The sequence below is a fragment of the Phascolarctos cinereus genome, unplaced genomic scaffold (assembly GCF_003287225.1).
Source record: "Phascolarctos cinereus isolate Bilbo 61053 unplaced genomic scaffold, phaCin_HiC Scaffold_3;HRSCAF=262, whole genome shotgun sequence".
In the NCBI taxonomy this organism is placed as follows: Eukaryota; Metazoa; Chordata; class Mammalia; order Diprotodontia; family Phascolarctidae; genus Phascolarctos; species Phascolarctos cinereus.
This window is the reverse complement of record NW_027555736.1, coordinates 251601871-251618353: the sequence shown is the minus strand read 5'-3', so window position 1 is coordinate 251618353 and position 16483 is coordinate 251601871. Positions and strand designations below refer to the sequence as shown.

The 16483-nt window shown below is 41.2% G+C and overlaps 1 protein-coding gene across 3 annotated transcripts; it reads right to left on the bottom strand.

Annotated features, from left to right (window-relative positions):
• Nucleotides 1–923: 923 nt before the first annotated feature.
• On the bottom strand, nt 924–5800 carry SRSF5 (serine and arginine rich splicing factor 5). Of its 3 annotated transcripts, none has more exons than XM_021004730.2 (8): nt 5645–5800; nt 4614–4757; nt 4236–4306; nt 3455–3553; nt 3266–3335; nt 1985–2058; nt 1723–1833; nt 924–1608 (listed from the first exon to the last, which is right to left on the bottom strand). In XM_021004730.2, the coding sequence occupies exons 2-8, from the start codon at nt 4737–4739 to the stop codon at nt 1362–1364; spliced, it is 798 nt and encodes a 265-aa protein (XP_020860389.1). In that variant the 5' UTR covers nt 4740–4757; nt 5645–5800; the 3' UTR covers nt 924–1361. The 3 variants fall into 3 exon arrangements, with proteins under 3 accessions (XP_020860389.1, XP_020860387.1, XP_078007687.1); XM_021004728.2 differs by having other exon boundaries at nt 924–1611; nt 5645–5798; XM_078151561.1 differs by lacking the exons at nt 924–1608; nt 1723–1833 and having other exon boundaries at nt 1985–3009.
• Nucleotides 5801–16483: the final 10683 nt, after the last annotated feature.

Here is a 16483-nt window from a genome sequence, read left to right as displayed (position 1 = left end):
CAGCCTCACAGCCACATTAACTGGGGAAGTCAACACTATCAGGGAAGGCTTCAGTCACCACTCGAGCTGTTTATCGGAAGCACTTGCCTTCTTTTAATACGCAGCTTAGGAACACACCACTTACATACCTCCCATCATATTTGCATCTAGCAAACTGTTGCACATATGTGAAATGTACAGTCCTGTCGACCTCTTAAGATCACCCAGCTTCTTTTAAGTGTCTCCTATAGAAAGTACTACGCCTATTCACTGTATCCTTCTCCACATCTCATTTCACTTCCTCCATTTAAGTTCTTTGAAGTGGCTTTTCCACAGGCTTGATGAAGGAACACCTTGACAAAAAAGTTTAGTTTCTGGTTACATACCCTTATCAGTACATTCTATTGTCACACACAAGGTTCTTACTCCTTACTTTCCTTCCCCCTCCATTACTAAACCACTAGTCTTAGAACCATTCACCTCTAAATTTTAAAAGTGTACACCAAACAAAAAAAACTGAATGCATTAGGAAGCAATGAACACTTTTTTACACGGTGAAGATCATCTAATGGGCAGTACAGCTACATACTAGATTCAAGAGTTGGGTCTGGCTCTTTTACTGGTATATATCGGTTAAAGGGTGAGACATAAGAAAGCTTTTTGAAAACTTCAGTATAAAAAGGTTGTATTTATCACCCTACCCAAAATCCCCAGATTCAACAGCTCTCCCCAAATCAGTATTTAACGTCAAACTTGGGCCCAGAAAAGGTGAAAAGGTGAAAATTGAGTAGTTAACAGGCGATTCTTTCAGTCAAATGAACCAGTTTTTTTAAAACAAATTTTATTACCAATGGAACAGCAACCTTAATGTGCTGTTTTTTTTGTAGTTTGTGAAAGGGTGGGTGGGAACATATCCTTGCTCCCCAGAAATAAAAACCAAAACACCCCATTCTAAGCTTTATATACAGCAGATGTAGAGCTCTTTTTAAGTGTCCAAAGCCATTAGTTTAATTACAAGGCATTAAACTAATTCCTGAATAGCCACTCACACAGTCCAATAAACTAGGAACTAAAACGTTCAAATTATTTCTTTAGTACAAAAAAATTAAAGTTGCTCTAGTTATAAAAGAGCAGTCAATATACATTAACTATACACTTCAGACATTCACAAAAATGTGAGCAGAAGGCTTATCAAAAGACATTTAATACAATTAGTTTTCAACAACCCTTGGTGGTCCACATTTACAAAGATTTCCAGCCCATCCCCCAAACCCCCCCCCCCCCGAAAAGCACATACTTACCAGGATTTTTAGCAAGTATGGTTTGATTTTTGTCTTTTTTTTTTTTATTTAAAAAGGTCCCCAGAGCAAATTAATTACAGTTTAATTGCCACTGTCAACAGATCTAGACCTAGATCTGGATCTCTGACGATCCACAGATGCTGGAGATTTAGATCTACTTGAAGAGCCTCGTTTCTGGCTCTTCTCAGGCATAGGTGACCTACTAACAGATCGGGATTTGCTATGGCTCCGGCTTCTAGACCTGCTGTAAGACTTGCGGCTCCGAGAACGAGATCGGCTCCGAGATCTAGAAGAACTCCTAGTGCGGGAACGTGACCGGCTTCTCGACCTACTAATATTAAATAAAATAGCTATTCAGTAGGAACAAAACTCACTCATCTGTATTCCTGACACATTTTCTCGAAGTAATAGAAAACTAGACTTCAATAGATGGAAAAAATACCTGTGCCTTTTGCTGCCTTCAATCAGTTTAATTTTCCTTCCATTTATTTCTTTTCCAGAAAGTTTTTCAATAGCATTCTTTAAGTCACTGTAAGAGGCAAATTCAACCACCCTAGGGGAAGAGTTTTGATGCTGTTAATTATCAGGACAATCCACAATGGGCCGCATATAAATGTTACAAGATGTGACGTTCCACAATTTGAATGTGCATAATTCATAAGCATACATTCTAAGTTCTAGTCATTTTCATAGGCTTTACTTACCCTTCATTTAGTTTAGGTCTATGAGCATCAGCAAAGGTTACTTCCCCAGCTTGCCTCATGAAATCTTTGAGATCCTAACACAAGACAATTATGTTAAACGAAGAAAAACAAAAGAATATAAACAGATAACATGGCATAAAACAAGACTACTGAAAGAGAAGATGTTAGATAAAGTACAAACATGGCATTTACCACACTTGTATTCTATCAGAATTCAAAATTATCTACATCAGGGCACGAAATAAATAAAAATAGCATATTGCTTTACGCAAAATGCAAGGGAAAAATTCAGATTTTAACGTTACTAAGTATTAGTCTATACTGAGCTCAGCACAAAGAAATAAAAAGAAAAAAAACAAAAACAAAAGTTAACAGTACATATTTTTAAAGTAAAGACTGAGGTAGAGTAAGTCTTATATTTAAACAGAACATTTACAAGACACCAGTTATCTTGTGCCCCATATGTCATTAAAAATGTAGTTTACTTTACCTTTATTAACATTTCCCTAGGCTAGTCAAGCAGCAAACTGCATTAATCGCTCGGAGATACCGTCATGACATATGCCCGACTGGCTCTTCGCCACCCACTTGAAGGACACTACCCAATCGATGGAAGCCTTTAAATCGCACAGCCCTCCCTATTAGCAGACTACTGACGGATGCAGACATTTTCTACTCTTGTGAAGTTACCAAGGACCACTTTACTGCGATCAGGATTCCAACGACCACCTAATTTCGTATCTTTCAACTCTTTTCGACCAGGACCTCTTATTCGGAAGCGTTACAGGAGGACAGCTCTCAACTTAGGGATCAGATCTCGTTATCTCGGGGATCGCTGCAACCTGGCACTTTAAGGAAGTGCATCGATTACGTCTAGACCGGCAAACACAGATCTAGAGGTGGCCAACTGATCACTGTAGGAGCTGACTGGCAAAGTCAACCAGGCCCAACCAAGAGTGACCAAGACAGAACGATTAGGATAACCCACAGGCACTCCTCGTCATAAGGCCAACGACACAGATAGGCTGGCAAATAAAGGGTTTAATATTTGGTTAAAATTGATTTTAAAACAAGAAAAATCCTCAAAAACATTTACATTTGATCACTATCATTACTCTAGGCTTGAAATATCCCCCAATTATGTTAAATAGTTTTAAAAGATATTATAGATGTCCAGTTAAGTTCATATTTAAAGATAAAACTACTTTAGTTAAAAGGTTTAATATTAACTACCCATTATCTTTTAAAAATATTAAAGTTTTAAACCTTATTTCAACAAACCTGCCAGCTGACTCGTGAAGATAAATTCTCAACTATAAGACGATTTTCTGTTCGTACAGGTGGGGCATTTCTGAAAAAGAGAAACAATTACAACGGAAAAATTCTATCTGTGAGTTTTAAGAGACAGGACATTCTATTCATTCAATTGTGCTTTTAAGCTAGAACACCTTAACTCAGAAAAACCCATACCTCCTATCATTTCGGGGACGACGGCTACTAAATCGATCAGAATATCGCCCTCTTCCTCGTCCACCTCTAGAACGAGCCCTGGCGTGTTCAATAGTAACCCTAAAATAAAGGGGAAGTCTTAATAATGTTTACATTTTCCTAAGTATTTATATACATTCTCAATTAAGCTTTAATCCGATACATGTTGGTAATACAGATGTTAAGTCCCCATTAAAAATTGACTCAGTCATGGCCATAGAGCTAGTTAAGTGTCTAATCAATCAAGCCCAGGTTTTTTCTTCTAAGAGTTCAACACTATCCATTTTGCAACACACCTATCAGCATATATTTATGCACAGCATATAAATATTCCTATGAATACACTGTAAAATAACATTACAATAAAAAAACTTTTACAGGACTTCTTTTTAAAAGTGAAATATTAAAAACATTTGTCCTGTTACAACAGGCTGCATCCTTTAAACAACTCATTAAACAGTCTCTGGTTTTGAGATGACATACTAATTTATACTTTGTCATGCTCTAAGGTTCTAAGAACACTACCTAAACTCAGCTTTAGGTTTTTTAACAAAAACAAACAAAAAGGAGTGTTAAGAAACTTGATTTCACAGGCTCTTAGATTTAAAGTTGAAAGTAATTTTCTAGGTCATCTGGCTCAACCTCCTCATTTTACGTGAAAGATACAACAGCCATGAATGAGCCTATGTCTCACAGATAGTAACAGCTAAGCCCAAATCCCAGGCACCAAATTCAGCACTAATTTTTAAACAAAAATGATTACCGCTCACTGCAGAGTTCTTTTCCGTCAAGTTCATAAACAGCATCATCAGCATCTCTTGGGTCCTCAAATTCCTAAGAGATCAATTATTTTAGCTATTTAAACACCAATAAAATAATATACATGAAGTACTAGACAATCTTAAAGCATTACACTTTAGTGAACTAAGTCAACGTGAGTGATAGCATCAATTCAGCCCACTAACAGAGGTTTAAAAATTTAAATTTCCTCTTAAGACGTGGTTTTTAGGCTGTATTAACACTGCATTTTCCTTGATGGCATTAAATTTGTCGAGCCTTATATCTGTAAGACAATTTGAACTTTGAAAAATCTTTACCATGCCTTGATTTTTACTAGAAACGGTTTTTACTCAATACCTACCACAAATCCAAAGCCTCTCTTCAAATCAATGTCTCTTATTCGTCCGTATCCTTTAAAGAATCTTTCTACATCTTTTTCTCGGGCTGCCGGATTTAGCCTTCCAATGAATACTCTACAGCCACTCATGGTGTCCCACTTTCAATTCTTTTTAAAAACAAGAAACGAACACATCAGTTATAAAGCTACAAGAAATGTTCTAACCAAAACACAGTACTTGCATAAACGTCTTTAAGATGATTCTGAAATTCTGCATACCTAGAAACAGCAGCCCCCGGTGACAAAAGGCAACGAAACGCTCCCGCAGGGAAATCAACCCAACCCGCGGTCCCTCTATACCCCACGTACTGCAGCAGCCGCAACGCCCACTGAGGTCTCCGACTGCGCAGGCGCACCTCCCTCCCCTTTGCAGCAGTCGGAAAGACCGAGAAGCGAAGGAGGGGCGTAGGCTGCCTCCTCCGCATTCTCGGGGCCAATCTCGGGGAGCCGCGTGAGCTCCTCTTCTGCTAGAGCGTCACAGGCGAATGGAAGCTCGAGTCACGCGACGCGATGCTGGCGCGTGCGCAGTAACCACACAGAACCCTAGAACCACAAAATGGCGTCTGGGCGGGGAAGGGACTGGAGCTGCGCGCGCAAATCTCACCCTCTCCCCTCCCCTCCCCCCACCAACGTTCCCAACCGACCGGCCGATCGTGTAAGCGACTGGCTCAATGGAGAAATGGACGATAAAGGTTTGTCTTCCAGATCCTAACACTACGCAGGCGGCTTAAGATGAAATGGGGGAAAAACCAGAAAAATATAATGGACACCGCCCCAATAACCACCAACCCTCTCAAACACTCAATAGACGCTTCCGGGTAGCAATCCTTAGGTACTTTTCAGGCCCAAAGGGCGAGAAAAGAGTATTTCTTGCCGGAAATCCGGGGGTAATTCCCCAGGGTCTTTCCTTAACCGCGACTACGGGAAGACAAATTGCCGGCGCGGCACAACTAATTCCGCAAGGCGTTCTTTTCCTTAGAAGGCCGGTCGCTTACCAGTCTAAGTGGGCAGGAGCTCAAGCGTTAAATCCGCTGGTGGCAGAAACAGCGGCGCGGTCGAAAGTCCACAAACAGCGCTCCGTCGGAGAGCACGAAATTCCTCCAGCTATGTCTGTCTGCAACTGACGCACTTAACAGCTCCGACGTTCCACAAAATGGAAGGTGCTCGCCATGCGTCACTTCCTGCTCCGCCCCAGAGCAGCACGTGACCCTCTTGTGCGCTCTTCTGCTTCGGACGCTGGAGGAGGGGTCGGAGTCTCCTCCCTCGCGTCATGGGGGCGAGGCCAAACACGGCCTTTGGAGGGAGGGCGTCAGTCGGTGTGGTCGTAGCTGATAGTTGTAGGGATGGGATGGAGAGAAAAGTTCGTTTGACCTGTCCCGTCAGTGTTGGAGAAGCTGCTCCTGACTGCCGGGTTCGGCGTTAGGCCCTGAGGATAGAGACGAAAGGGACACAGCCCCTGCTCTCGAGAAGTTCAATCGAGAAGTTCAAATCCTGTAGGGGGAGATCCAGACCCAGGAGAATGTGGGAGGAGGAAGGGAGTCCTCACAGCCTCAAAGCGGGGAGGGCAAGGTGGGGGATCGCCCCAGCGCCAGCGCGCCCCTGCCTCCACTGCCATGCCCTTTTGGGATGACTATGTTAATAAATCTTGCCTCTGCAGTTTCCCCGGCCCTTTTCCTTAGTTCTGCCCCTTGGGTACAAAAGCAAATCCAGTCCCTTTTGCACTTTGATTGTTCTGATGGATCTGTAATAAAGATCATGAAGATACAAAACCCATCCGGCCTTCAGACCCCGTGACCCTTCACTGTGCCCTCCCGTAAATCAAATTCCACCGGAAACCCTTCAATTATTTGCAGATAGCTATTATGCTTACACCCACCCTCATGCCTCATTTCACAGCAGGATGAGATGCTGGGTCATATTTCTACTGTGAATATCCCCTATGGAAATGCATCTTTCAGGAAGACTCCCGCTTTTCTTTCCAGCATAAAATTTCAGTAGAACTCTCCCTTTTCCTTTTGCATAAAATAAAAATTTCCTAAAGCCAGTCTGAGAGAGAAACTCAAGCTTCCCACAGAATTTTCAGTAGTCTTTAACCCCATGTGACATCTTGAGTCTCCCCTAGGAAAATAATACTAGAATCATAGAGATATGTAAGGGACCCAGCAGGTCATCTACATATGTTGTAAATAGCAGAGCTGGAGTTCAAACTCAGATTCTTTGACTACAGATTTAGTCTTTGACATTTTATCCCTATAAAGCTGTCCCCCTACATCAGACAATATCAGGCTATAACATTAGATGTTGTAACAAAGTTACATTCTTTTTATTTTTCATCACAATTGTCAAATTCAATTTCCAATCCGTTTAACTATTTCATCAGTCTTTACAATAAACACAATGCCATCTTTACTTGACACACAAGAGTGAAATCTGGAAGGAGCCTTAGAGGTTATTTAGGCCAGGGGTGTGGGGAACCTGAGGCCTCAAGGCCACTTGTGCTTCCCACCCCTGAATTCGAGGCCAACTCTTATTTTACAGATTCTCCAGTGGTTGCCCCGTTTCATTTTGTTTTTTTAAACCCAGGTTTCAACAAACTTACCTTAAGAAGCACATTCATTACACCTTGAGCCTTGAAAAAAAATGCTTTGCAAAAGAAAAGTGAGGGTCCTACTGAAGATGCCATCCATCTTTAACATCAGCTTATGATTTTATTGGGGTTTTTGTTGTTGTTGTTGTAGGGAATTGGGGTCAAGTGACTTGCCCAGGGTCACACAGCTAGTAAATATCAAGTGTTTGATCTGAGGCAGGATTTGAACTTAGGTCCTCCTGACTTTAGGGCCGTTGCTCTATCCACCTAGCTGCCCCAGTTTTAATGTTTTGAAAAGAAAATTCTTAATGACTGTTTTCTTGGGCTTTTGTTATTATTGTTTTGTTTTCTTTTAATTTCTGAGTCATGAATATTTGTCTGCTTTTTTGCTACCTTGTTTAATCTTTACCTGTTAATTCTCTTATTCTCCAAAAGAGACAACCGGCAAGCCTCACAGCTCCTAGTCTCCAAATCTGCAGAGATGTATCCGCCACGTGTTTGTTAGTCTTTCATGCATTAAATGACCCTGACCCTGTCCTCCAAGCTTTGTGGGTGTGCAGACAGCCAAATACCAAGGGCTTCAAAGACTACAAGTCTTATCTAATCTCATACCCTTTGTGTTGCAAATTAATCCTTCCTTCCTCTCATTCCTTTTCAACTCTTTTCACTTTTTTTAAAATTTTTAAATTAATGTATTCACTTTTAGTTTTCAACATTCACTTCCATAAGCTTTTGAGTTTTAAATTTTCTCAGCCTCTCCCCACCCCTCTCCAAGATGGCCTGCAATGTGATATAGGCTCTACATATATTCTTATTAAACATATTTTCACGTTAGTCATGTTGTAAAGAAGAATTAGAACCAATAGGAGGAACCATAAAAAAAAAGAAAAAAAAAAGAGAGCAAATAGTATGCTTTGATCTGCATTCAGACTCTATAGTTCTTTCTTTGGATGTGGATAGCATTTTTCATCACAAGTCTTTTGGAGTTGTCTTAGATCCTTGTGTTGCTGAGAAGAGCCAAGTCTATCAAAATCAGTCATCACACACTGTGGCTGTTACTGTATACAATATCCTCCTGGTTCTGCTCATGTCACTCAGCATCACTTCATATAAGTCCTTCCAGGTTTTTCTGAAGTCTGCCTGCTCATCATTTCTTATAGCACAATGGTATTCCATTACAGTCATATACCACAACTTGTTCAGCCATTGCCCAGTTGATGGGCATCTCCTCAACTTCCAATTCTTTGCCACCACAAAAAGAGCTGCTATAAATGTTTTTATACATATGGGTCTTTTCCCCATTTTTATGATCTCTTTGGGATACAGACCTGGAAGTGGTATTGCTGGGTCAAAGGGTATGCAGTTTTGTAGCTCTTTGGGCAGAGTTCCAAATTCCTCTCCAGAATGGTTGGATCAGTTTACAACTCTACCAACAATGCATTATTTTCCCACATCTTCTCCAGTGTTTATAGTTTTCCCGTTTTGTCATGTTAGCCTCTTTTCACTTCTAAGCTACGCATTTGCATTTATAAAACAGAATGAATGTCCTAAAATCTCACTGCTGGAAAAGACCTGGGATCCCTTGTCCTAAAGCTCCCCAACAAATAATAATATGGTCTTCACTTGTCCTAAGTCACTCAGTTATGCCATTCCACTTTTGGACAACTTTAATTATTAAGAAGTTTTTCCTCATATTGAGCCTAAATTTTGCTTGCCTTCTACCAGTTGCTTGAAGCCAAGCCAAATAAGTGTATGTAATCCCTCTTTCACATGGCAAGGCCTTCGCACGTTTGAAAACAGTGTATACTCTTCTTCAGGTTTCTCTTCTCCATGCTCATTTGTCTCACAGCCCTCTACTTTCTTGGTTTCCATCATCATGGATGCTCTCCAAGTTTTTCTCTTCTTTTCTTTCAAACTGGGAGCTATGAAAGACAATAGTTTTTTTCTTTTCCTTCTGTTGTGCGTGCCACCTTACTCTGCAAAGTTCTCCCTAAAGAATTACATCTCATTTATTGTCACTCATGTTTTCAAGGTTTCTGTCCACACTTAACTACAGTAAACAGAATTTTACTTTGTAACTCTTTCTCTGTACCAAAGGCCACAATACCCCCTCCAAATTTAGTTTTAGAACTTCCTCTCCTTTACCCACTCCCTAGACAACCGTTCTTAAACTGTAGGTTGTGACCCTATGGAGTCCTGAAAAATTTGGCAACAGTAAAAGGTTTCTGAAGGAGCAAGACCGAAAATTAATTACAAATCAAATGCGTAATGAATCCTAGGTTTTTCTGGCAGCTCTTGCCTGTGTTGCATCATGCAACTTCCCTGCAGCCTTGGTTCTGAACACAAGGCATCTCTTGTAAGTAAAATTCTCTAAAAGTATTATTTTAAAGCCTATTAACAAACAACATAAACTTAATTTAACAAAACTTTAGAGTATTTCAGGGTTCCAAGCAGCACAGTTTGAGAAACACTGCTCTAGAGTGTTGCAGGAGTTTTGGAAATTTAGAGAAATCTGAATGAAAAGTTAAAAAATACCAACTTCTATCTTTCTGTTCAGTAGAAGTATAGCACTGATTCTTCATCTTTAAGTGGAGCCTTTATTAGGGATTCCTCTCCCCATTTTTCAACCTGAACTGATTTGCTATTTTTACCAACATCAGCAGCTATCTGGCTCTGTAATCACTTTCATCTCTGCCACTTTACCCTCAGATCTCCGGTTCCTTTACTCTCACACTCCTAAACCAGGGCAGAAAAAATAAGCTGCAGCAAAGTAGGGCACTTAAATTTATTTAATATGGAAAAGGGGGGTTATTCAATGTCCTCTCCTAAAATTTTAAAAAAAAACTATATTTACAAAGAGGTTTAAACTGCTAGTGTGAGTTCTGAGTATTCATTTGCTGCATTGAAGAGGGTAATATTGGGGTTCACAATTGTATCTGAAGCTTCTAATTAGTGTCTATGCTTTTAGGTACAGGAGGGTTTGTGGAGGGGGAGGGATAAAGGAGAGGAATAAGTGGTGGTCTGAGGTGCAAATTCTGAGTAGGGGGAAAGGGATAAGACTGTGGATGTATGGGGACGGGAAAGGAGGTTTTTTTTTTGGGGAGAAAGGGTGTTTTTTTTTACTACCCAAATTATCCCAGTTTATCCCAATTCCTCCCTCTCCTCTACCACACACACACACACACACACACACACACACACACACACACACACACACACACACAGAGTCTCTCCACCAAGGAGTCTACTCCAGCAGCTTCTTATACAAAGCACAAATCTAGAAATTCAAAGTGACTTAAGGGGGGCAATTTTAATTAAATAACAAAGGCTTTTGGCACTCTAATCACTAGACTGCAGGAGGCAGCTGATTCAAGCACAAGAAGTAAAAGTGGAAACCTTTTTTTTCAGCACCTCTTTGCAGCGTGTCAACAAAATCATCAATAACCAACCAAACATTTATTAAGTGCTTACTGTGTGTCAGGCGCAGATCAGTTGGTCTTTAGACGGAGTGAAGGCTCATTATTTATCTTTATATAATCATTTGTTGAACAAAAGAACTTGCAGGCTTGTTTTTAGCTGTGAGTCTTATCAACAGGTTATACTGAGGACTGCTAGGGATGCTGAGCTTCCATCTTGGTCTAGTTGGGGATAAAGTTTTTTTTGAGTCTGGGTTAGCAATGTGAAGACCTGACCTATGTATGATTGCTGAATGTGTTACATAAAATTTTATTTTATTCCCAGCGGTGACAAAGGCGTCAATTCTTTCAATACAATTTTATATAGATAAGAAATTTACCAACATGCAGAATCTACTTAACGTGATTTTTTCAGCTATTAGGATTTGAGTTTAGGGTGACCTCATTTACCTTAGTATTCTTTTGCCCAGGAGTTCCAGCCAAGAACAGAAAATAACAGAAGTTTAATGGGAGGAAACTTCAAAGCCAATTCCGTGTTCCATAAAGAGGACAAGGTGCACAAAAGAGAAGCACAACTTGGCTAGTACTGGGAGAACTGGGATAAGCACAGGACATCGTATTCCGAGTGGCTAGAGTCCAGGCAAGATCTTTAATTCCTAACAAGAAAAGCTAATAAATCAACTAACTGGAGGACTAACCCATGCCTGACTGTCAATTGGAACACGGGCTTAAAGCTGCGCCGTGGGATCCTGTGATCGTTGTGGAGGAGAGGAGATGTGGGTGGAAAATCTTCCTCGTGTGGCCCGGCCCAGTTCTGGTCAGCTGACTTTCCTATGCATCTTTTTTCAGGGGCATTTTACAATCGACATTTTAATAACAGGTCTTTACAGCTGCAATCGAGCTATTCTATGTATCTTATTATTATTTTATACTGAAATAATTTTATCCAAAGAAAAATACCATACTGTAACTCACTTGTACAACCTTAGCACACTGTTGGTAACCAGCGGAACTCCTAACCCTGATCGTTTTATCCTGGGATTTAGAGCTGAAATGGACCCCAAGGTCATCTAGTCCAGACTTCTCATCTTGCACTTGAGGAAGCTGAAGCTCTCGAGGCCCGTTTGCTGAAGGTTGCCCAGCAGCTGCATGTGATAAGTCAGAATTGGAACCTAGGGCCCATGAGTCTAGGGGTCTTCTGCTCTATTCTGCCTCCCCAGCTGGATGTGTTCTCTCCCTCTTCTGAACCACCTTAGCATTTGGTATTTCTGTAACCTGGGCTTGGCTAGGCATGCCCAGTTACATCACAAAGCCACTGGTGGGGCCTTTTGAGCATTCCTCATTTGTCTTACCTGCAGCCTGATGTTGTCCCCTGCCTACTACATGGGGAGGCTCAGGCTGCCTTGGAATGACTGCCGCCTTTATCTTTCAAACTACAAGGCTGGGCTGGACTCATGGTTAGAATACTGGAGTTCGAGTTCTGCCTCTCATTCTTACTAGGCATGTATCACTTTATGCCCTTATGTGTCAGTATCCTTATCTGTAAAATAAATTCTAAGATCCTACCAAAACCAGGCCACACTGTTTGATCTATGTAAGGCAAGTTGGAAAATTTTACCTGCTTTGTTAAAGATACCACCAAAATGATTTCACCTATCCTGTCACTAGTTCTTTCATACGAAACCATCTCAAGGACAACAGAACTAGTTCCAGTATCTCTAGCTCTTGCCCACAAACAACATCTAGTAATATAGAAAGGGAGATGGGCAGCTTGGGGAGACACAGGTCTAGAACACTAGAATAGCACAAGAGTATACAAGCGTCACCAGCAGTGAGGGCCCAGCTGAGGTTTTGTAACATAAATTTGCAGTGGATCCAGTCAGAATGGTTGCATGATTTTGTCCATTTACAGTAGTACCTATTTTTAATTTTAACTCTTTCTCTCTTTCCTGGTTGCTTTTGAACGAGGGAGAATAAAAAGTATTTGTAGGATAGGTGCATTTACTACTCTCCTGTCCTGTGTTCTGGTCTGTGAATGACCACAAGCAGTCTTTTCTGCCCTGGAACTGTGAGGCAGGTCCCCGCTTCACTGCCAGCCGCAAGCCCTGGTGCGCTAGTGCTCTCCTCACCCTGGGACTGCCACCTAGGACTGCAACCCACATCCTGATATATGCAAAGAATAGAGTTCTGCCCCAAGTGCCAGCAAAGAGACCCCTGCAATCTCCTTCTGCTCAGTTGTTCAATCTCCTCACCATCTGTAGCCTGAGAGCTCCAGAAGCAGCTGCTGCCACTGCAGATTCAGTAGCTTCTCAGGCCTGCTCCTAGTCTGTGTTGGCCGTGGTCTGTGCTGGATGGACTGAGTTCCACTCTCACCCTGGTGTGAGAGACCTTTTTTTGCCAACCTTCTAAGTTGTCTTTGGCTGGAAAATTATTTCACCCTGTTCTTTTGTGGGCTCTGCCATTTTAAGAATTGTTTTACAGCATCATTTAAAGGTGTTTGGAGGGGTTTTGGGGAGAGGTCAGACAAGTCACTGCCTTTTATCTACCATCTTGGCTCCACCCCCTAATGAGCTTTTTAAAATGCTTCAATGATCCTTTCTTTTTTTTTTGACAACCTACCTCTTCTGTTCCTCATTCCCCCTCCCAAAATTAAAAAAAACAAAACAAAACCCAAATCCTATGCTTGTAAAAAATAAGCATAGTCAAACAAAAGTGAGAGGCAGTGTGTCATCAACTGGGACACTGGATGTGGAGTTAGGAAGACAAACCACACCTCAGAACTTTACTCCTTGTGTGACCCTAGGAATAAAATCGGGGGACTGAGTTCAATAGCCTCTGAGGCCCCTTCCGGCTCTAAATCTGAGGTTAGAAAAAAAAAAGCTAAGCTATGTCAGATCATGTGGTAATTAGATTTTTAAAACCTTCTTACCCCAATCAAGGGCCATAGCCCAGAAAATGTCTGGCTCTGGAAGAAGGGAAAACATTAATCTGACAAACTACTGTTAACTGGTTTCTGTGTACAAAGAGTACTGTGGTAAACATTGAAAAAATTAAGGGTTATGTAATCATAAGAGACCTGGGTCAAATCCTGCCTCAGACACTTACTAGCTATGTGGTATTGGACGTCAACTTTTCTGAGTCTCAATTTTCTCAACTGTAAAATAAGTATAATAATATCTGTAGAACTTATCTCAAATTTGCTAGGTCAATCAATAAGCATTTTTTAAGTGCTTACTGTGTTCCAGGAATTGTGCTAAGTGCTAGGGATATAAAGAAAGGTAGAAACAGTACCTGCCCTCAAGAAGTTCGTATTTTGATGGGAAGATAATATGCAAATAACTATATATATTCAGATATAAGCTATGTGAGTCCATGTGGGTTGTGTATGTCCACATGGGTTGTCTAAACATATAGACATAGCTCACAGGGAGGCATGGATAGATATAATTTGAGGTCTGGACCAGGAAAAGAGCCAGCATAGGAGGAAGGGCAGGCAGGAACTGGAGTGCTTTCAGGCTGGCTTTCATCATTCTCCGGTCTCCAAGAGGAGGTACTGTGCTATAAGTATGGGTAATCTGTCTGCTTAAATATTGCAGGTCTAGTGGTACCTAGGTTCAGAATGAAAACTGCTAGCTTCATTAAACAGGGGATTTTTGCTTAATGCAAAAATGCTCTGGGCTTGGTGTAGAATTCTGGGTTATATTAGATAGTTGTAAGGATAAAATGAGATAAAGCACTTGGTAAGTCCTGAAAGTGCTTTCTAAATAGAAGTTATTATTAAGAATCTTATAATCTCATGGGGGTGACGAGACATTCACAGATATGCTTGATATAAATTAGAATATAATTATATTAAGAGTGTTCAAAGTGATAACGTGAATTATCCAAATGACCTGGAATTAGTTTGGAATATCCTTTTGGAGGAGACTCTCTATTTCAGTGAAAGTTCTGAGAATATACAAATCCTCTTTATGGGGGAGAAGCCACTAAGGATTTTCCAGTGGTTCGATACTGAGTGTGTGAAGTTACTGCTTCCTGAAAACACCTAAAGCTTAAGCCTGTAGGCTTTAAGCTAAAAGAGAGATAGTAGAACCAACTCTTCTTGTGGGGAAAAGGTAGTAACTCCTTGGGGTATTTCAACTGAACGAGAAGATTGAAACAGAAGGAAGCTCTAACAATCTCCTGTCCAATGGAGCTGTAACTGACTGGTGGAAAACTGTCAAATAGAGGCCTTTCAAAACCAGTAGGGAGCAAGTTCAGGGAGAGACTACACGCCTCACTATCAGAGACCACTTCTCTGGAAGGAACTGTGCACCATGAAAGACCAAAAACAGAGCAAGCCCGCAAGAGTGATGGAACGCCATCGCCAGAGGCCGTTCATTTCTCTGCACTATACGGGAGCCTTGGCCATAGGTGTCTCTTATGTGCGCATATATACGTTCCCTACATTTCACTTCTCTTCTTGCTGATGGTATGTGGCAAAGGCCCTGTTCAGGCATCTGCTAAGTTACCATGTCCTAACCAGTGTAGTGAGTATCTTTCTAGCTGTGCTGCTATGGCATTGGGTGGCCCTCTCTGTCTTCCTACAAGATCTGAAAACCTCTGGAACTGGACTCTAGGGCAGAGGACTACAGAGGCTGGGCTCCCCCCGCCCCGACCCCCCTCCCCCACAACCTGGGGGAGTGAATCTACTCAGCTTTGGGTTTCCACCCTGGGACTGACCTATGCTGATTGGTGGGTGAGTGAATGAAAGTGTACTAGCAGAATTCAGACCATTTTTCACTACCAATCCAGCCATCTTCCATGACTTTAGGCCTACTCAGCATAGACATCATGTCATCTAACTTGCTACTTTTGTTTCTTCTCTTTCTTTCCTTTTTCTTTTTTGGTGAGGTAATCGAGGTTAAGTGACTTGCCCAGGGTCACACAGCTAGTAAGCATCAAGTGTCTGAGGACAGATTTGAACTCAAGTCCTTCTGACTTCAAGTCACTTGTGCCACCTAGCCATCCTAGCCACTGTGCCACCTAGCCACCTAGCCATCCCCCTACCCCCTCTTACCTCTTTTATTAAATTCTTTTGCTTTCAACTAATTATGTTCATCTGACTAGAACAAATAAATTGGTTGTGGCTCGTGAGCTATGGTTTTGGTTTTGATCAGCAGACCCATGGAGTTCTGTGGGAGTCTCATTTTGTGCGGGGGACTTACTCTGTGAGCTGGGTGGGTACTTCAAGAAGTCTGTATAGATTCCATATTTCTTGTTTCTCGATTACAAAACTAGAAGTAACTTGAGTGGGAGACGAAGATGCCTTTCAGTTCCCTGAGCTTTACAGAGGAAGAGGTCATCTAATCCAACACTATATCTATGGGTTAGTTGGAGACACCTGGGGTGTTCTGTTTGGAGAAGAGAAAACTTAGTAGGAACATGACAGCAAGAAAATGGAGCAAAGACAAAAGCAAATGGGCTTTATCTTCTTTGTGGCTAGGACCATAGAGGAGAAGGTTCTATGCTTATATTGAATTTATTTAGGCTGACATGGAGAAGTGAGAAGGGGAGGTAAGGAAGGTTTGATCTTATTGTTAGTAATTTTATAGAATTTTAGAGCCATCTTGCAACTAAACTGAATCTAAGAAATACTAAATAGCCAGTTTAAGGCCGCACAGCAAGTTTGCGGCAGAAATGGGACTAAACTCCAGGGAATTACTGGTAAATATTTAACAACCACCTCTGTGAAAAACACCTACACACTTTTGAATTTAACCTGCATTTTTTTTAACATTTTCTCCATTTGTTTCTTAAGTCTAGTCAAACAACAAAAAAATAAATCAGGC

Excerpts from the sequence above, each read along its gene's own strand:
- SRSF5 (XM_021004728.2), bottom strand. The coding sequence starts at position 4,739 with ATGAGTGGCTGTAGAGTATTCATTGGAAGGCTAAATCCGGCAGCCCGA. Across the intron at positions 4,307-4,613 it reads AGAGAGGCTTTGGATTTGTG|GAATTTGAGGACCCAAGAGA; the intron begins GTAGGTATTGAG and ends TTGATCTCTTAG. Across the intron at positions 1,834-1,984 it reads AGACCTAAACTAAATGAAGG|GGTGGTTGAATTTGCCTCTT; the intron begins GTAAGTAAAGCC and ends CTCTTCCCCTAG.